The following is a 21,707-nucleotide window of genomic DNA, read 5'->3' as shown; positions in this document are numbered from 1 at the left end:
TGATTCAGGAGGGTGATGGCGAGCGCTGATGAGATTTTGGTCAAAATCGGTAAAAGGTCAAGGTCACAGTGAGGTCAAACATAATTCTGTAAATTCATGTGGAGAAATGGAGTATTTTTGCTTCGCTCGACGTTACGAGTTCGTTTTAACTTCGATTTTAATTTTGTCTTCGGTTTTTGTGATCGCTTAGGACACTTAACACTAGGTTGTCGAAATTCTGGTAAAAATCGGATGTTTTGGAGACGTTTTAAGATTGTATAAAAAATATTTCACTCGCCGCGTCACGGCTCGTCACATGGTGCAGCGCGCTCGAGCAGAGGCGTCGTTGATCACGTAAAGGTTTTGCGTGTGCGCGCTGACGGTGTTTTCGATAAAGATGGTGTTTAAAAGTCATTTTTTCATCCCAATAAAGGTTATCGTCGCATGCCTGACTCGCTAAGCCGTCGGATTGTGTCAAGATTGTTGGTGGATGGCCGAATATTACGGTTTTGTGACTTTGACAAAATAATATTAAATAATTGCGTCGAGAAATGGAGATTTTTGCTTCGGTCGACGTTACGAGTTCGTTTTAACTCGGATCGCAATCATGTTTTGACTTTTGGTAATGGTTAAGTATGCTTAACACTCGGTTGTCGAAATTCTGGTAAAAATCGGATGTTTTATGAGATTTATGTCGGGTGTCGTGTCTGAGGCTCAACTGAAGATTGTGCTAATGAGGGGGATTGTAACACAGGGCATTACGCGCTTGTTTTAAAGTCAATTTCAATCCTGCCTTCAATTTTGGTAATGGTTAAGTATGCTTAACACTCGGTTGTCAAAATTGTGGTAAAAATCGGATGTTTTATGAGAGGTTTGGTACAGAATCATCGTAGAAACTTCTGGTTTGCGTCGCTACCTTCTCTAGAGACAGCTTTTATAAGACAAGGTCAGAGGTCAAGTTGACGATTTCGTAAGTACCAGTCTATGACTGCTTGTTTTCTTGTTGAATGAATGATACATTTTGAACTCTGGAGTAAAAGAGGTTTTCACACTTTTTAACGTGATTATCTTAAAGTCCTGGGCCCAGGTTTGTCCCAACTGTCATTCAATCACTAATGAACAATGGAAAACAAAGTTATGAAGATGCTTCTTCTTCGTGGATATGGCAGCTTGGATGCTGGGTAGCTCATTTTGTTGGGGCACAAATGTGCCACTGATGCTGTGCCCCTATACCAGCAGTACACTGGTACTGATTTTGCCGACCTTGGAAGGATGACAGGCCTTGGAAGGATCAACCCCACCTGGTGTTAATTCAACGGTAAAGGGCTCACAACACCAGGCTTGATGAAGTTGCTCAACTCCAACAAATGAAGGAGGAAAGAATGAATGACTGAATTTGTCTGGAGGTTTGAAACATGAAGGAAATGTTTCACACACACACATACACACACGTGTACACACACACACACGTGTACACACACACACACACGTGTACACACACACACACGTGTACACACACACACACGTGTACACACACACACACACACACACACACACACACACACACATTGACTCATCACCATGTGCGGTTATGTACTACATCTCCTCATTTAGTGAACGTATACCATTAGATATCTCACAGAGTACTGAAGGTGTGACTTCAGCAAAGGTCGAAATAATTCTGACGACACGCAGGAAAGGTGACGTCATGGAAAGACTTCAAGAATCCACGTTTCCAGGAAACACGAGGGCTGTTCAAAAAAGTTCTCGGAACGAGACACTCACGAGACTCCAAGAAACCCCAGTTTTTCATTTTTGTGTCGATGTAAATATAAATAAATGTATAATTGTATACACAGGTGTTCTCAATGTGTACATACACGTTTTCATACATAGACACAGTTAGTTTGACTTTCACGAACTGGATGGCCAGGCGTGACGTTTTAATTCGAGCACAGCTGTTCATCAGTTTTGATCCTTATAAAGTCGTTTGTATAATCCGCACCCACTGTCCGGCATGGATCATATTCACCGCATCTTACCAGCTCCGTCAGTCGCAGCAGCAGCATCCTCTCTGCTTGTCCCCCTTCCATGTATGCTCAAACATATCCGTTCAAATCCACCATTTATAGATCCGCCAGCATCTCGGACCCTGTCCCCTGTGAACCGGCACCCCTCGCTTTTCCCGCCACCCTCCCGTCCAGAATGTTTTTTTTTATTTAATTCCCCCCGTCCCTCTCCCCCGTCCCCTCGCGACCCCTCAATGGCATGACGCGAGGGTATCGGCACGGCCGGCGCGCGCACGGGTCCCGATTGGGCGGATGGCATCATGCGCGCGGAGCGGCGCGCGGACGGAATGTGGGTCGGGGTCGAACCCCCCACCTGGGATGTACACAAGGTTGGTGTCCGAGGGGGGGGGGGGTCGGGAAAAAGTAATCCTGGGCAACTGGGACCGAGGGTGAAATGTGACATGATGGAACACACGAACACGGGTACGTTTGTTTATTATTTATTTATATCGGTGTCTGAAAGTGAAATGTGACATGATGGAACACACGAACACGGGCACGTTTGTTTATTTATTTATTTATATCGGTACGTGAAAATGAAATGTGACATGATGGAACACACGAACACGGGCATGTTTGTTTATTTATTTATTTATATCGGTGCCTGAAAATGAAATGTGACATGATGGAACACACGAACACGGGCATGTTTGTTTATTTATTTATTTATATCGGTACGTGAAAATGAAATGTGACATGATGGAACACACGAACACGGGCATGTTTGTTTATTTATTTATTTATATCGGTGCCTGAAAATGAAATGTGACATGATGGAACACACGAACACGGGCATGTTTGCTTATTATTTATTTATATCGGTGCCTGAAAGTGAAATGTGACATGATGGAACACACGAACACGGGCATGTTTGTTTATTTATTTATTTATATCGGTGCCTGAAAATGAAATGTGACATGATGGAACACACGAACATGGGCATGTTTGTTTATTTATTTATTTATATCGGTGCCTGAAAATGAAATGTGACATGATGGAACACACGAACATGGGCATGTTTGTTTGTTTATTTATTTATATCGGTACGTGAAAATGAAATTTGACATGATGGAACACACAAACACGGGCACGTTTGTTTATTTATTTATTTATATCGGTACGTGAAAATGAAATGTGACATGATGGAACACACGAACACGGGCATGTTTGTTTATTTATTTATTTATATCGGTGCCTGAAAATGAAATGTGACATGATGGAACACACGAACATGGGCATGTTTGTTTATTTATTTATTTATATCGGTGCCTGAAAATGAAATGTGACATGATGGAACACACGAACATGGGCATGTTTGTTTGTTTATTTATTTATATCGGTACGTGAAAATGAAATTTGACATGATGGAACACACGAACACGGGCACGTTTGTTTATTTATTTATTTATATCGGTACGTGAAAATGAAATGTGACATGATGGAACACACGAACACGGGCATGTTTGTTTATTTATTTATTTATATCGGTGCCTGAAAATGAAATGTGACATGATGGAACACACGAACACGGGCATGTTTGTTTATTTATTTATTTATATCGGTGCCTGAAAATGAAATGTGACATGATGGAACACACGAACATGGGCATGTTTGTTTATTTATATCGGTGCCTGAAAATGAAATGTGACATGATGAAACACACGAACAAGGGCACGTTTGTTTATTTATTTATTTATATCGGTACCTGTAAATGAAATGTGACATGATGGAACACACGAACACGGGCATGTTTGTTTATTATTTATTTATATCGGTGCCCAAAAATGAAATGTGACATGATGGAACACACGAACACGGGCACGTTTGTTTATTTATTTATTTATATCGGTACGTGAAAATGAAATGTGACATGATGGAACACACGAACACGGGCATGTTTGTTTATTATTTATTTATATCGGTACGTGAAAATGAAATGTGACATGATGGAACACACGAACACGGGCATGTTTGTTTATTATTTATTTATATCGGTACGTGAAAATGAAATGTGACATGATGGAACACACGAACACGGGCATGTTTGTTTATTTATTTATATCGGTACGTGAAAATGAAATGTGACATGATGGAACACACGAACACGGGCATGTTTGTTTATTATTTATTTATATCGGTACGTGAAAATGAAATGTGACATGATGGAACACACGAACACGGGCATGTTTGTTTTTTTATTTATTTATATCGGTGCCCAAAAATGAAATGTGACATGATGGAACACACGAACACGGGCATGTTTGTTTATTTATTTATTTATATCGGTACCTGAAAATGAAATGTGACATGATGGAACACACGAACATGGGCACGTTTGTTTATTTATTTGTTTGTTTATTTATATCGGTACCTGAAAATGAAATGTGACATGATGGAACACACGAACATGGGCACGTTTGTTTATTTATTTGTTTGTTTATTTATTTATTTATATCGGTGCCTGAAAATGAAATGTGACATGATGGAACACACGAACACGGGCACGTTTGTTTATTTATTTATATCGGTACCCGAAAGTGAAATGTGACATGATGGAACACACGAACAAGGGCACGTTTGTGTATTTATTTGTTTCTTTGTTTATTTATTTATTTATTTATATCGGTTCCCAAAAGTGAAATGTGACATGATGGAACACACGAACACGGGCACGTTTGTTTATTTATTTATTTATATCGGTACGTGAAAATGAAATGTGACATGATGGAACACACGAACATGGGCATGTTTGTTTATTTATTTGTTTCTTTGTTTGTTTATTTATTTATTTATATCGGTACGTGAAAATGAAATGTGACATGATGGAACACACGAACACGGGCATGTTTGTTTATTATTTATTTATATCGGTACGTGAAAATGAAATGTGACATGATGGAACACACGAACACGGGCATGTTTGTTTATTTATTTATATCGGTACGTGAAAATGAAATGTGACATGATGGAACACACGAACACGGGCATGTTTGTTTATTATTTATTTATATCGGTACGTGAAAATGAAATGTGACATGATGGAACACACGAACACGGGCATGTTTGTTTATTTATTTATTTATATCGGTGCCCAAAAATGAAATGTGACATGATGGAACACACGAACACGGGCATGTTTGTTTATTTATTTATTTATATCGGTACCTGAAAATGAAATGTGACATGATGGAACACACGAACATGGGCACGTTTGTTTATTTATTTGTTTGTTTATTTATATCGGTACCTGAAAATGAAATGTGACATGATGGAACACACGAACATGGGCACGTTTGTTTATTTATTTGTTTGTTTATTTATTTATTTATATCGGTGCCTGAAAATGAAATGTGACATGATGGAACACACGAACACGGGCACGTTTGTTTATTTATTTATATCGGTACCCGAAAGTGAAATGTGACATGATGGAACACACGAACAAGGGCACGTTTGTGTATTTATTTGTTTCTTTGTTTATTTATTTATTTATTTATATCGGTTCCCGAAAGTGAAATGTGACATGATGGAACACACGAACACGGGCACGTTTATTTATTTATTTATTTATATCGGTGCCCGAAAGTGAAATGTGACATGATGGAACACACGAACATGGGCATGTTTGTTTATTTATTTGTTTCTTTGTTTGTTTATTTATTTATTTATATCGGTGCCCGAAAGTGAAATGTGACATGAAACACACTAACAAGGGCACGTTTGTTTATTTATTTGTTTGTTTATTTATTTATTTATATCGGTGTCCGAAAGTGAAATGTGACATGATGAAACACACGAACAAGGGCATGTTTGTTTATTTATTTGTTTCTTTGTTTGTTTATTTATTTATTTATATTGGTGCCCGAAAGTGAAATGTGACATGATGAAACACACGAACAAGGGAACATTTGTTTATTTATTTATTTATATCGGTACCCGATAGTGAAATGTGACATGATGAAACACACGAACAAGGGCACGTTTGTTTATTTATTTGTTTCTTTGTTTGTTTACTTATTTATTTATATCGGTGCCCGAAAGTGAAATGTGACATGATGAAACACACGAACAAGGGCATGTTTGTTTATTTATTTGTTAATTTATATCGGTGCAGGTCAACGCTTTTTGTACACTCCAATGTCATTACTCCATCACCTTGATGCTGAATGACGTGGAAAAGCCACAACAAGCATTCCAGAAGACAAGAGCTAAACACAGACCATGCGCACACACTACTGGTAGCATCGACCACGACGCAGGGAGCAGTTAATTGGTTCTAGGTACATGACGTTCGTCTGACAGTTAGATGGACTACAGTCATAAACAAGTGTGAAGGTCATTTCAATGGGAACATAAAGGTTCCATGAACGGAGAGGATATGACAGATAAGAGGGTGGAAGGAGGTGTACGGGGATAAAGGAAAGGAGGTTCCAATGAAGGATAAACGATTGAGGGAAGGTGTATGTAGTGAACATTTGGTCAAAATTCCGCCATCTTTGCGGACGTCATTTATAGACAGACACCCGTGATGGAGATCCTTCCGAGCAATCTTCACATGAACATTTACATTCACATGACACAAAATGATACAAACAAATGATTACAATGTACGTCGTGTGTTCAAAACGGTCGCGGACGGAGAGGCCCTTCCAATCGTCCAAACACCTCGTACAACTTTTGTTTTTGTATACACTGTCGAGGCTCATATGAGAGGTAACACAAAGAATGTACAACAAAGGGAGGAGACCAGAGAGAAGGAAAAAAAACCAGTGAGGAACAGAGACATGAGGAGATCTGTGGAAGGGAGAGGGATGGGGCAACACAGGGTAAACAAAATGGACATTATAGGGACTTTCAGGAAGGAAAGCCCTTCCTCTTACCTCTCTTGGTAGTGCTTTCTCTTTGAAATGCTCTACCTTGTCTACTGCAGTTCTAACTATGGACTTGCAGAGATGAGGAAAGTGAGCGACAACAAATAGAATTGTGCCAATTCTAAGAAAAGCACTACTACTGGAAGTACCACAACAAGGACTTGTATTTAATGGTGCCAGTTATTCCTTCCTTCTTGTGTGGTTGGCAGGTTAAATATTTTGGTCCACGTCTTTCACAAACCGAATGGCTGTACTTGACTTTTGACAGGAGTTTGTAATTTGTTCAAGGTTCCAGCAATAACTCACCTCCTCTTCATGAAGGACACGGTGGCATCTTCAATCTCCACTACCTGATGGTAAGTGCCTTACCTGTCCACAATCCTGTTGAACAGCATTCCATTTGAGAGAACAAGAGAAATTTCGGACCAGAAGACATGAAATCCAGTCCGTTTCGAAGCAACATGATATCCCAAAGGAAAGTAAACATGTGAACCATTTGAAGGAAATGGTGTAAACTGTACGGAATATGATGAGAAATGATTGGAATTGTTATTGGGTTCCGAAAAACAGCATCATATCGATTAATACGAATGTTGTTTGTGATGTCATGGTTTTATTTAGATTTTATAACATCACGTGGATTTCTTTTATGAAGTATCGACATTAATATAAGGCAATGTGTGTGTGTGTGTGTGTGTGTGTGTGTGTGTGTGTGTGTGTGTGTGTGTGTGTGTGTGTGTGTGTGTGTGTGTGTGTGTGTATCCTCCATAACTCCAAAACCATAAAACCTATCAGCCTGAAATTTTGCATGCACACTTGGAAAACTCCTATGAAGTACAGGAGTGAAAATTGGGTGTTTGTGTTAATTAAAACACTCCTTTTTAACATAATTAACGGCATTATTTAATTATATCCTTCCTCAGGCAATCCTCGGCCACCTCGCTCTCTGGGGTCTTCAGGTGTTTCCTTGGTAACTTCGTTGGGGTCTGAAGCCGCCATGTTTTTTGGCCTGCTCAACCATGCCTTGACTTGGAACAGGCCGCAACGATTTCTTTATGATGAAGTTGTTGTTTTCACTCACTCATGTTATCGAATGCCTGTTCATCATAGCTACAAATCGCTGGGTACATTGCAATGCATATAAATGCCCGGAGATGTCAGCGTTCGTTGTTTTATTTCATTTCCGCACATGCGATCACCACGAGTATCTCTTAAGCTAAGGAGAATAACAAAATTTAAACTCCAGAATCGAACTTCCAAGCAGTTCCGACTCCAAGAAAAGTGTTCATTTGTGCAATTCGGACATGTGTGACATTTCGGGCGTCTTCAGGAGGTGTATGTTGAATATGACGGGTCAGTGATTGCCAATTGCATGCCAAGGAAGCCGTTTCTTATCAACCGGTTCATTGGAGTGCTGAAACCACTTGGGGAGCGCTCTACAAGCTGCTTGGGTGTTCCTTTTGGGAAAAAGTAACCGTGTTTTCAATCTCGCATCGTACGTTTCCGCCTTTGTTGGGTCCCGTGGTGTGGTGCGGTTGGTGTCTCAGGAGGTGTCTCATCCACTGAAAATGTGCCATTTAATTTTTACAGGACATCACTTTGTTTAACCTTTTTGTGTGATCTCCTTTTGTGACCACCTCTCACTTCGACATCGATACATATTAAAACAAGTTCCAATTACAAACACATACCCCGTGGGAGTTCATTCGTACAACTCTCAGGTGAGCGATAGCACGGACGACAGATAGTATTTGAAATTTGGTAAGATTTTCATCACATCAGAAAAAGAAACCAGAACACCTCATAAGAGTGAGGCCAGTTTCACATCATCATTTGCAACGTAATTTTGTGTTGGGCATCGCCCAGCACATGAAAAAAAAATTGTTTTTTATAACAATTTCAAGAAAATGGGCCGAAAGGGCCCATTTTTGGAGTCGCACTTTGGGCTCAGTTAATGCCTGGGGAATGGTCTCTAGAATATACTTGTCAAGATTGGTTTGGTTCCGTTTGCTAATAGCTGAGAAATAATTTTAAGAAAATGGACCAAAATGGGCCGTTCCTTGGCCCTAAGGGCCGCAATCGCACTTTGGGCTCAGTTATTACCTGCACATGTGTTTACTATATGCCTGTCAATTTTCATCGAATTCTGTTCACGAATAATGGAGAAATAGACGTTCAAATGAACTGGACACAAAAAAAAACAGAGAACGCGAGCGGTGCTTTGACCCCGTGGGGTGGAAGACCCCATGGGCTGGAAGACCCCATGGGGTGGAAGACCCCACGGGGTAAAAAAAACAAAAAACAATTAGGTCCATCCGATCAGGTGTTTGCCATGTTTGGTCTCGCTGTGAAGGCATAGAGTATAGATCGACATTTTGTGTTCTGTGGCTTGATCCATTTTTGATTTGAATTTCGTAAATTACCCACTTCAAATCCTCTTTCAAAGATTGCTGTTTCAAGGTAAATCTTTGTGTTTGTCGTTTTTATTTACCACAAGTAAATACAACCTGTTGCTTCAGTTATGGGGGTGTGAAGGGGATGGGGTGGAGAAGGAGAAAGGGAGTGGAAGCAGAGAGGACGGAGGGAAGGGAGGGGAGGCGAGAGGAGGGAGACGATGCGAGGAGTGGGTGAAGAAGGGGAAGCTAGGAAGGGGGTGGAGGTGGGGAGAGCGATGCCTCATGAAACGTTGCAATACACTGCGAGAGAGAGAGAGAGAGAGAGAGAGAGAGAGAGAGAGAGAGAGAGAGAGAGAGAGAGAGAGAGAGAGAGAGAGAGAGAGAGAGAGAGAGAGAGAGAGAGAGAGAGAGAGAGAGAGAGAGAGAGAGAGAGAGAGAGAGAGAGAGAGAGAGAGAGAGAGAGAGAGAGACCGAGACCGAGAGGGGATGGAGAGAGAGTGAGAGAGAGGGAGAGTGAGAGGGGATGGAGAGAGAGGGGGTGGGGGGGGGGAGAGAGAGAGAGAGAGAGAGAGAGATATATATATATATATATATATATATATATATATATATATATATATATATATATATATATATATATATATCAATCAAATAAAAAAAAACTCATGTCAGAACAACTGTACACACAACGACACAAGAGAGTTTGTAAAGTTCACCGCTGGCACATCTGCAAAAACTTTGAAAGCCCAGTTCCAGAAAATCTGTGGGAACAATAATCAAAAACATGGACTGAAAGCATGGAAGTACCTCCCGCTCATGTACGACCTCATGATCCCATCGAGTGTGAACATGGAAAACAAAGCATTGCGACCACATATCATACTTGCGTACTAAAAAAAATGAGAAGGCGGCATTGCTAATTGAGAGGTTAACAGCAGTGATTTTGGACTAAACGATTCAGAAATCAAGAAAATGACCAAATACCAAGACCTCAGGAATGAAGTGAAAATATCCTGGGAGCTGAAGAATGCCAAAGTTTCACCAGTGATGACGAAGAACCTCATGGGAATGATGAAGAAGAACCTCACAGAGATATTAAATACCATCCCCAGGAATATCATAACGAACGAACTACAGTTGGAAGCCGTCCTCGGCTCATTAACGATCCAGAAGAGAGCCCTTGGCACAAAACTTTGAAAACACAAAACTTCACATCTTGGTCCGTGAATTGTGACCCCTTCCTGAGATGAAGGTGGATACTCTGAACCCACCCTTGGGAGGTCTCCATTCCACATTCTGAAACACACACACACACACACACACACACACACACACACACACACACACACACACACACACACACACACACACACACACACACACACACACACCATACCTTTTATGAGTATAGATTGGTCGTTGGCTGTTATCTCCATGTAGGGTTTTCAGAAAGTGGAATGGAGCTCTTCCAGGTCTCAAAGTATCCACCTCCGTATGAGTGTGTGTTTGTGTGTCTTCTCCATAACTCCAAAACCATGAAACCTATCATCCTGAAACATTGCATGCACACAAGAAAACTCCAAGGAAGTGTAAGAGTGAAAATTGGGTATTTGTGTTAATTAAAACACCTGTTTTGAAAATAATTAACAGTATTATTTAATTATGTCCTTCACGATCCGAGGCCACCTCACTTTCTGGGGTCTTTTGGCATTTCCTGGGAAACCTCGCTGGGGTCTGGAGCCGCTATATTTTTTGGCCTGCTCAACCATGCCTCGACTTGGAAGAGGCCGTAACAATTTCCTAACGATAACGTCTTTCTTTTTTCACTTTCCTCACTCATATTATCAAATACCTGTTCATCATAACAACGAATCGCTGGGTATATTGTAGTGCTGAAAACGCCCGGAGATGCCAGTGTTTGTGGCTTGATTTCCTTTGCGCACATGACTGACCAAGAGAATCTTTTAAACTAAGCAGAGTTACAAAATGTAAGCTCCAGATTTGAAAGTATCAGCAGTTCCTACTCCCAAAAAAACAAAAGTGTTGATTTGTCCAATTTGGACATTGCATCCAGGTTTTTCCAGGTGTGTCGTCGTATCGACAGCAATTGGTAATCACTTGCTAAGCCAGGTGTTCCGTTGGAGTGCTTGCTTGGGTGCTTAAGCCACTTACCGAGCTGTACAGTTCATGTTCGTGTCCTGATCGGGATGTACAGTCGATAGTTTCTACAAGGTAGAGGTACGTTTACAGCACACACTGATGTGGTACATGTGGGTAGATTTGGATCTGTACGGACTCTCCGTGGGTGTTTGGACATACCTGTTACAGGTACCGTGATGGGAAAGTTTCATCCCGTATCTTATGGAGGTTCTTTCAGGTTTTCCTTTGTCCTCACACCTGTTTCTAAAGTATTTGTTTATCGGATTTGTTTTACAAAGGTTAAATGGTTTCTCTTTGTGAGTTTCAAAACAAAATATATTTGATAAAACCCGATTTCTGAGCCGTTTGCAGTATTAACGTGTTTTATAAATTACCGAGCCAAGTTTTTTTCCACCCAAAAGCATGCAGCTGTTTATAAAGATTAATGTTTGTGATCATATCCTTGAAACGTCGATGTAAATGTAACGTTTTTTGGTGAAAGCTCCTCAAGGTTTCTGGGTTGTCCACAGTAAGTACTGTAGTTGGTAATTATACTCACTCCAACCTGCTGATTCCAGAAAAATTGCTGATATCGGCCAAGCAAGTGTGTTTGTGTGTGTGTGTGTGTGTGTGTGTTTTGTTCACAAAGCATAACATATTCTCTCTGATAACTCTCCCCCCCCCCCTCCCCCCGCCCCTCTCTGTCTCTGTATCCGGACGATCGTTATGTTTGGACGGTGGCTATCTCCATATGAGTCTTGATGGTGGTTATGTCCAGGCGGGGTTTGTCTCCGGATGTGTCAGGATGGGAGTTTGTTGCCGGATGTGTCTGGAAGGGAGTTTGTCTCTCGACGTGTCCGGATGAGAGTTTGTGTCCGGAGGGAAGTTTGTTGTCGGACGTGTCTGGATGGGAGTTTGTATCCAGACGTGTCCGGGCGGTGTTTATGTCTGGACGGATTTTGTGTCCAGGACGTGTTTATGTTCGGATGGAAGTTTGTTTTCGGACATGTCTGAGCGGTGTTTGTCTTCAGACAGCTTGGCTCCAGATGCATCCGGGCAGTGTTTATGTCTTCTGGAAAGGAGTTTATCTCCGAAAGTATCTGGGCGGTGTTTATGTTTGGACGTGAGTTTGTCTCTGGACATGCATGTCTGGATGGTATTTATCTCTGGACGTGTCTGGGCAGTGTTTGTCTCTGGGTGGTATTTATAGTATGACCGGAAGAAAATGGATTTCAGACATTATTTTGTTTTTATCTTCATTGTTATTCTCTGCAGAATCATTTTAATGAGACGGCATGAATTGTAATTAATGCTCCATCACACGTCTAACTTCCCTTCCTCTCTCCTCTCGCTGCCTTCCCTCCCCTCCACCCCCAACTCTCCTCACTTTCCCTCCCTCCTCTTTCCCCTCTCTCCTCTCTCTTTCCCCCTCCCCTCCTCTCTCTCCCCTCCCTCGTGTCTTTTCGCCTCCTCTCTCTCTTTTCCCCTCCCCTCCTCTCTCTTCCCCCCTTCCACCTCTCTTTTCCCATCTATCTCTCTCTTTTCCCCTCCCCTCCTCTCTCTTCCCCCCTTCCACCTCTCTTTTCCCATCTATCTCTCTCTTCCCCCTCTCCCCCATCTCAGTGTTCCTGTCATTGAAGCGCCAGGTGGCATTTCCTTGTGTATAATAAATAACAAACGGTACCTATGTAATCACACCCTGTAAATCATGTATAATATATCTGTAATACTTCATATGTAGTAAACGTTCACCTGTCGAATCACGATTGACGGTGACAAACACATCCTCAAGAATGGGGGCTGCTAACTTGGACATCATGTACATTCAAGGCATGAAATGAACTTACCTTTAAATTAGATATTATAATATTTTTCTTAAATTAGACAACTTTTTGAAACTGTGCCAAAAGCCGCCGAGCTGCGTTAGTCTCGAGTCCACACCGTCCACCTGGCAGCACACCTCACACCTGTTGGGCTTGTCTCAGGTGTGTTGCAAGGCCTGAGAAAAATGCTGTGATTGTCATCTTGAAACACAATTTGCTTCAGTCACAGATGCCAAAAAAAATCTGTGGATTCTTCACTTGTTACGGATAAAGTTGACAACTCTTTACTCTTGTAATTGTTGAAGAACACTTGTAGAGTCTCACCTTGAGGTTATATCGTTTACATTACATGTGAAAATAAATCTTCTATATAAATGTATATCTGGAGACGGACTCACACACTCACCTTGAGGTTATATCGTTTACATTACATGTGAAAATAAATCTTCTATATAAATGTATATCTGGAGACGGACTCACACACTCACCTTGAGGTTATATCGTTTACATTACATGTGAAAATAAATCTTCTATATAAATGTATATCTGGAGATGGACTCACACACTCACCTTGAGGTTATATCCATTACATTAGATGTGAGAATGAATGTTCTATATAAATGTATATCTGGAGACGGACTCACACACTCACCTTGAGGTTATATCGTTTACATTACATGTGAAAATAAATCTTCTATATAAATGTATATCTGGAGACGGACTCACACACTCACCTTGAGGTTATATCCATTACATTAGATGTGAGAATGAATGTTCTATATAAATGTATATCTGGAGACGGACTCACACACTCACCTTGAGGTTATATCCATTACATTAGATGTGAGAATGAATGTTCTATATAAATGTATATCTAGAGACGGACTCACACACTCTCTGACACACACACACACACACACACACACACACACACACACACACACACACACACACACACACACACACACACACACACACACACACACACACACACACACACACACACACACTGAATGCAACATGCTCTCCCTCCCTTCGGGGATGGCACGACGAGGTGAACACCGGGATTTCGGGGTCGAACAGGTTTCAAAAATACAGCTGATACATTGAAAAGGGATTCAGACATCTTCAGACAACAGGGCTGAGTTCGACATGTCTCAGGTTCTCAGGTTTGTCTCGCTTGGGAAACATTTCCCGACATTCATCAGAATCTGTGTTCACAAAGTTTCAATGTTGTTGGAAGTTTTTCATTCAACGCTCGATGCACGAATCAAATACCTTCGATACAAACAGGTGGACAATGTCAGGGTTGTTGGATTATAATCTTGTTATTACTCACTCCCTGTGTGGACAATGTCAAGGTTGTTGGATTATAATCTTGTTATTACTCACTCCCTGTGTGCACAATGTCAGGGTTGTTGGATTATAATCTAGTTATTACTCACTCCCTGTGTGGACAATGTCAGGGTTGTTGGATTATAATCTAGTTATTACTCCCTCCCTGTGTGGACAATGTCAGGGTTGTTGGATTATAATCTTGTTATTATTCACTCCCACTATGGATAATTTCAGGGTTGTTGGATTATAATCTTATTACTCACTCGCAGTATGGATAATTTCAGGATTGTTGGATTATAATTTTGTTATTACTCACTCCCAGTATGGATAATTTCAGGGTTGTTGGATTATAATCTTGTTATTACCCACTACCAGTATCGATAATTTCAGGGTTGTTGGATTATAATCTTGTTATTACTCACTCCCTGTATGGACAATGTCAGAGTTGTTGGATTATAATCTTGTTATTACTCCCTGTGTGGACAAGGTCAGGGTTGTTGGATTATAATCTTATTACTCCCTCCCTGTATGGACAATATCAGGGTTGTTGGATTATAATATTGTTATTACTCACTCCCTGTATGGACATTGTCAGGGTTGTTGGATTATAATCTTATTTCTACCGCCCCATATGGACAATGTCAGGGTTGTTGGATTATAATCTAGTTATTACTCCCTCCCTGTGTGGGCAATGTCAGGGTTGTTGGATTATAATCTTGTTATTACTCCCTCCCTGTGTGGACAATGTCAGGGTTGTTGGATTATAATCTTGTTATTACTCCCTCCCTGTATGGACAATATCAGGGTTGTTGGATTATAATCTTGTTATTACTCACTCCCAGTATGGACAATGTCAGGGTTGTTGGATTATAATCTTGTTATAACTCACTCCCTGAATGGACATTGTCAGGGTTGTTGGATTATAATCTAGTTTTTACCCACTCCCTGTGTGGACAATGTCAGGGTTGTTGGATTATAATCTAGTTTTCACTCCCTCTCTGGGTGGTTTATTTTGGTGCTGTTCGGGTATTTACTCCATGAAGTAAACAGAGCAGGACAGGACAGGGCTAACAGCTCGGCCAGGTGAGGTTGCTCGTCCAAATCTTGTGGGGTCGGCCAGGTGAGGTTGCTCGCCCAAGTCTTGTGGGGTCGGCCAGGTGAGGTTGCTCGCCCAAGTCTTGTGGAGTCGGCCAGGTGAGGTTGCTCGCCCAAGTCTTGTGGGGTCGGCCAGGTGAGGTTGCTCGCCCAAATCTTGTGGGGTCGGCCAGGTGAGGTTGCTCGTCCAAGTCATGTGGGGTCGGCCAGGTAAGGTTGCTCGCCCAAGTCATGTGGGGTCGGCCAGGTGAGGTTGCTCGCCCAAGTCTTGTGGGGTCGGCCAGGTAAGGTTGCTCGCCCAAGTCTTGTGGGGTCGGCCAGGTGAGGTTGCTCGCCCAAGTCTTGTGGGGTCGGCTCAGTGAGGGTTTCAGGCAGACAGTGCCCTCGTTGATCGTGACCATCCTGACCCATTACCCCCATCGTGACCCATGATCTTTTTATTACCTGCATTAACTCTCCCTAATCCAACCCTCTTACCTGCTGCTTTCAGTCTCCCGATCTTCTCTCTCGTCCGCTGGGGTTCATTTTTTCCCTTTGTCGTTGTGCTCAAGTGCTTCCCTTCTCCTGCAATGCCAGCTCGACCTTGCTCTTCCATGAGCCTCGCTCTTGCAGAGAAAAAGCCTTTCACAAACTGTTGGTCAAGCCTGACGTTCGACTGCGGACCATTTCACCAGGAATTTGTCATTCGGTCCTGATGTTGGCGATAACTCGCCTCATGTTCACGATAGGGAGCGTGGGATCTTTACCATCCACCAGCTGATACCGACAGGCGCAAAACTCTGCTTCCCAGGGACAGCGCACACATAGATCCATCACCCTACTCCCCCCCCCCCCCACACACACACACACTGGGATGACTGCTTTATAGCAGAGTCTGGATTCGAACACAGGCAAGACAGCTCAGATGGGAGTGTGTGTACCTCTAGGTCTAGGCTATCCTGCGAGCCCAACGATTCGAACACAGAGTACAAAGCCCACCAGTAAGTGCACGACGTCCACACCATCCTTTCCCACTCACAATACACTCGGATGTGGTTACAACGACAATCATTTGATGGTAATTAGGATGTGTCAAAGCGGATTAGTCAGGAGATCAGCACGGATACTCCTCCCCCCCTACCCCCCCATGGGACACATGCACCACGGTGTTGCGTCAACCTTAAAAATAAACGAGCGTTCCACGGACGTGTGTCGCCCTTTTTACCCTCAATGGTCCTGTCGGGACCAGGCTTCCGCGGAGAGTGCGGAGACACCTCGGGTCATCGGCAGCCTCTGGGTCCTGGCCAAACCGGTGCAGCTGTTCACAGCATCTCACCCGGCGTTGTCCCGAGGTGCAACGTTACACCGCGGTCGTGCCCTCTGGACTCGTGTCACAGATCAAATTACCCGCAAAACATTTCACTCTTTTTATCATCCCTTATGCTGCTTATGTGGCCAAAAAGTACAGGTCTGACATCTGTCCCGGGCCGTGGTCCCCTCCAATCGCATGAGAGTTCTTTAAACGAATGGAGAGCACCATGCTCGAGTCCCACCCAATAGTGTACCAAGATGTTGGGTCTGTACAAAGCTTGTACCTTTATACAACACACTCAACCCTTTATCATCCGGCCTGCCTGAGAAACACCAGACTGACAGTTTATCGCTGGGTCAGGATTCAAACCCAGGCGAGACAGCTGAGAGGTGAGTGTGTGTATCTCCAGGTTATCCTGTCAACCCTTGAGGATGTCAACTTGAACATTGTTCTAGTTGAAGGAGGTTACATGTCAGGAATACCTGTAAAAACATGTACAAATCAAAATTCACTTGTACAAGTATTCAGCCCTTGAGGTCAGTACCTGGTGGAATCACCTTTTTACAGCAATGACTGTGATGAGTGTTTGTGGTTCGGTCTCTACCAGCTCTGCACAGTGAGTGGTGAAATCTTTGTCCATTCTTCACGTGGAAATTGCTTGAGTTCTGCCAAGTTTGACGGGGATCGTCGATGGACTGCAATCTTCAAGTCTTGCCATAAATGTTCAATTTGGTTCAAGTCAGGACTTTGACTGGGCAACTCAAGAACATTTATTTGATTCGTATTCAACCACTCCAGTGTGGCTTGATCTTTGTGCTTCGGATCATTGTCCTGCTGAAATGTGAATCTCCTTCCCAGTTACAGATCCATGGCTGACTCAAAAAGGTTTTCATCAAGGATTCACCTCGACTCTGAACCATCCATTGTCCCTTCTATCCCGATAAGCTTGCCAGTCCCTGTTGATGAAAATCAGCCCCACAACATGATGCTGCCGCCACCATGGTCGACAGTAGGGATGGTGTTGTCTGGGTGATGTGCAGTGTTCGTCTTGCACCAGACGTAACGTTTTGATTTTAGACCAAAAAGTTTAATTTTTGTCTCGTCTGACCACAAAACCTTTCTCCACACACCTGCAGGATCATTAAGATGATTTTCACAAATTCCATACGAGCTTTTAGATGCGTCTTTTTCAGTAATGGCTTCTTTCTTGCCACCTGTCCGTGGAGGTCAGCTTTGTGAAGGGAAGGGGATATTGTTTATTGATGAACATCGACCCCAATCTTGGACATTGAGCCTCGCAGATCATTCAAATTCATTGTTGGATTTACAGTGACATCTCAAACCAGCTTCCTGCTTTCCCGGCTGTTGAGTTTGGATGGGCGACCTGATCTGGGTAGAGTAGGGTCTGGGTAGGGTCTGGGTGTAGAGTCTGGGAAGAGTCTGGGTCGGGTCTGGGTAGAGTCTGGGTAGAGTCTGGGTAGAGTCTGGGTGTAGAGTCTGGGTAGAGTCTGTGAAGGGTCTGGGTAGTGTCTGGGACGAGTCTGGGTCGAGTTTGGGTAGGGTCTGGGTAGAGTCTGGGTCGAGTCTGGGTGTAGAGTCTGGGTAGAGTCTGTGAAGGGTCTGGGTAGTGTCTGGGACGAGTCTGGGTCGAGTTTGGGTAGGGTCTGGGTAGAGTCTGGGTCGAGTCTGGGTGGTATGATACGTCGTCCACTTCTCAATGATGTATTTCACCGTCCTCAAATGGTTAATGAGTGACTTTGAAATCTTCTTATAACCCTCTCATGAACGGCGCTTCTCCACCACTTTATGTCTGACTTCTTTTGGGAAACTTCTTCATCTTCATGTTTGCGTTGTTTGTTGACCAAGTGAGTTTCACCTTAAAACTCCTTCGATAAGGGGAGGAGTTTAATTTTTAATTTAAACCACTGATTACATTCCAGGTGAAACCCATTACACTTATTCTGTAACCTTTCAAATAAATAATTTACAACTGAAGTGGTTTAGGGTTAATGAGGTAAAGGGTTTGAATACTTTTGTGACTGAGAATCATTTGATTTTCTTTATTAATCTGATTTATTCACATTTTATCTGTATTGTTTGGCTTTATCACTTTGGAGTAGTTTGTGAAGATTCCAGATATTAAAAAAAAATATTTGTATACCTTGTCAAGGCTCGTGTGAGAGCTAAGACACAACAAACAGCAAGGGGGCATGAGACAAAAGGGGCGGGAGTGGGAGGGCAAAACAGTGGGGAACAGAGACATTAGGAGATCTGTGGAAGGGAGAGGGATGGGGCGGGGAACACGGGGAATACAAGATGGACGTTACAGGGACTTTCAGGAAGGAAATCAGGGAATTTGAAGGAGGTGGGTTTGGGTGGATTATCGGGGGTAGAAAAGATCGAGGATTTGGATGGGGGATGATAAGAGGTGGTGGTGAACAGCTGTTTTGAAGGCCTGGAGGGAAGAATGGGATTGAATAGAGTGAGGAAGTTTATTCCAAAGGCGGGAAAATAAAGAGGAATGAAAGAGAAGGTGAGTAGTGATTCGTGATTTTGGTAGTTTTACCAGAAGGGGGTTGTTGGTGGACCTTGAGCGCCCTTTGGAAATGTGGTGTGAACAAATCGCAGAGAGAGAGGGAGAGAGAGAGAGCAGGGGGGGGGGGGGCGAGACTGGAGAGGATATGGTAGCAGACAGAAAGACCACCGACCAGCCTGCGGTGAAAGAGTGAGAGGCCCAAAGGCTCAGCCTCATCGCAGGAGATGCCAATGATCCGAAATGCCTTGGTTTCCACAGCGTGAAGCCGAGAAAGGTGGGAGGCAGGAGCACCAGCCCAGAGGGGAGAGCAGTACTCCATCAAGCTGCGGACGAAATATTTGTAAGTGGTCAGGAGCTCAGGTAGGCCGAGGGAGGACCTTGCACGACGGAGGATTCCCAGTCGGCAACTGGCTTTGGAGGCGAGGTTTGAAATGTGACTTTCCCAGGAAAGGTCATGGCAGATAGTGAGACCCAGAAGCTTGAAAGAAAGGACTTCTTCCAGAGGATTGTTGAGAAAGTGGATGGGGGGGGGGGTTCAAAACGGTCCATTCGGAGAGACATTGAGATCGTGAGATTTGTCCGGATTGAAAGACATGTTCCACGTGTTGGACCAGTTTGTGATTTTATCCAGATCTGCAGTGAGCGAAGAAGCTGCTGCTTGCCTGTCTGAGGGATGACAGATGGCACGGTAGAGGGTGGAGTCATCAGCAATGAGATATAGAGGATTTTCCAGAGAGTCTGAGAGATCATTGATGAAAACCAGAAAAAGAACAGGGCCCAGAACGCTGCCTTGAACTCCAGCCTGGACAGGAAGAGGGGATGAGAGAACTCCATTTTGGGCCACATGGTGACTGCGACAGGAGAGGAAGTCTGTGAGCCATGAGTGGAGATGGCCTTGGATGCCATAGCAAGAGAGTTTGGTGAGCAGTGCAGGGTGCCAGACCATGTCAAAAGCACGTGATATGTCCAGGGATACGGCTCGGATTTCCTGTCTGGCATTGAGGACCTCCATCCATTGTTGGGAGAGCAAAAGAAGCATATCCAGGGTAGAGTGACCTGGTCTGAAACCAAATTGATGATCAGAAATCAAGACATTGGAGAAGAGGAAGGATTTCATGTCTGAAGCGATGATGGATTCCATAACCTTGCTGATGATTGGGAGAAGGCTGATTGGTCTGTTGGTGCAGGGATCTGTTTTTGCACCTGTTTTCCGCAGGGCAGTAATGTTTGCTGATTTCCAAGGCAACTTTGAGAAGGATGAGTGAGGGGGGTGAATGGTGGGAGAAAGGTGAGTGGGGGGAGTTTTTGAGAGGTGAGAGGGAGGTTTGGAGGGAGAAGAGTGTGATCTTGGATTTTTGAGAGTGAGGGGTGAGTGGGGTGATTTGGCACTGAAATTGGAAAAAAAGAATGGTTGATGGAAAGCGAACATTCATAGCAAACTGGGGTTTTAAAAAGTTTTAGGTCAGAGATGCGATTTAACACATTTCTTGATGGATGCAATAAAGGCGAATTCAGAGAATGGAGAGAAGAAACGATGCAACAGTTGGATTTTTTAGGAAGGTATGAAGGAAAGATCGAATTGAGAGCAGTCTGTTTTAATCGCATTAGAGTAGTGCGTTTTGATACAGTCAAGAGGAAGATGAAGCTTTATAAGAGATCGTTTTTATTGTTATTATTATTACTATTATTATTGTTGTTTGAGAGAGTTTTCATCAGATTAGGAAAAATAAAGTGTTGTAGAAAAAACCGTGAGGTGAATGGTGAAATTGGATCGATAAACGCAGGGGGTGTAAACAGATCACGTGGTTATGGGAGAAGCACTTGGCTCTGGGAGGTGTATCGTCAAAAGTGAAATTATTAATTTCAAGTAAGGATTGCGTAACATTCGGAAAAGGGAAGGTGGAAGTAAAATCGTGGAAGTGTGTGGTGAATTTGGACGGTAAATGCAGTGTGAAGCTCCTGGGTCGATGAAAAATACCAGTAAGAGGGTGGAGAGAGAGACAGAGAGAGACACAGAGAGACAGAGACAGAGAGACAGAGAGACAGAGAGACAGAGAGACAGAGAGACAGAGAGACAGAGAGACAGAGAGACAGAGAGACAGAGAGACAGAGAGACAGAGAGACAGAGAGACAGAGAGACAGAGAGACAGAGAGACAGAGAGACAGAGAG

The 21,707-nt window shown here is 43.0% G+C and overlaps 2 protein-coding genes across 2 annotated transcripts in view; one reads left to right on the top strand and one right to left on the bottom strand.

Annotated features, from left to right (window-relative positions):
• The window catches only part of ANKRD2 (ankyrin repeat domain 2), a 46,677-nt gene extending 44,517 nt beyond the window's left edge, over nucleotides 1-2,160 (bottom strand). Inside the window, exon 1 of the mRNA XM_085870257.1 lies at nucleotides 2,022-2,160. Coding sequence (XP_085726383.1) covers nucleotides 2,022-2,072 — 51 coding nt within the window. The 5' untranslated portion in view covers nucleotides 2,073-2,160. The remainder of the gene's footprint in view (nucleotides 1-2,021) is intronic.
• LOC147033756 (uncharacterized) overlaps nucleotides 2,149-21,707 on the top strand; it is a 47,895-nt gene continuing 28,336 nt past the window's right edge. Inside the window, exons 1-2 of the mRNA XM_085870300.1 lie at nucleotides 2,149-2,377; nucleotides 7,208-7,275. Of these exons, the coding sequence (XP_085726426.1) occupies nucleotides 2,248-2,377; nucleotides 7,208-7,275 (198 nt within the window). The 5' untranslated portion in view covers nucleotides 2,149-2,247. The remainder of the gene's footprint in view (nucleotides 2,378-7,207; nucleotides 7,276-21,707) is intronic.

The sequence above is a fragment of the Eptatretus burgeri genome, chromosome 1, assembly GCF_056783735.1.
Source record: "Eptatretus burgeri isolate ZD-2024b chromosome 1, Ebu_testis_v1, whole genome shotgun sequence".
Lineage (NCBI taxonomy): Eukaryota > Metazoa > Chordata > Myxini > Myxiniformes > Myxinidae > Eptatretus > Eptatretus burgeri.
This window is presented reverse-complemented; position numbering and strand designations above follow the sequence as displayed.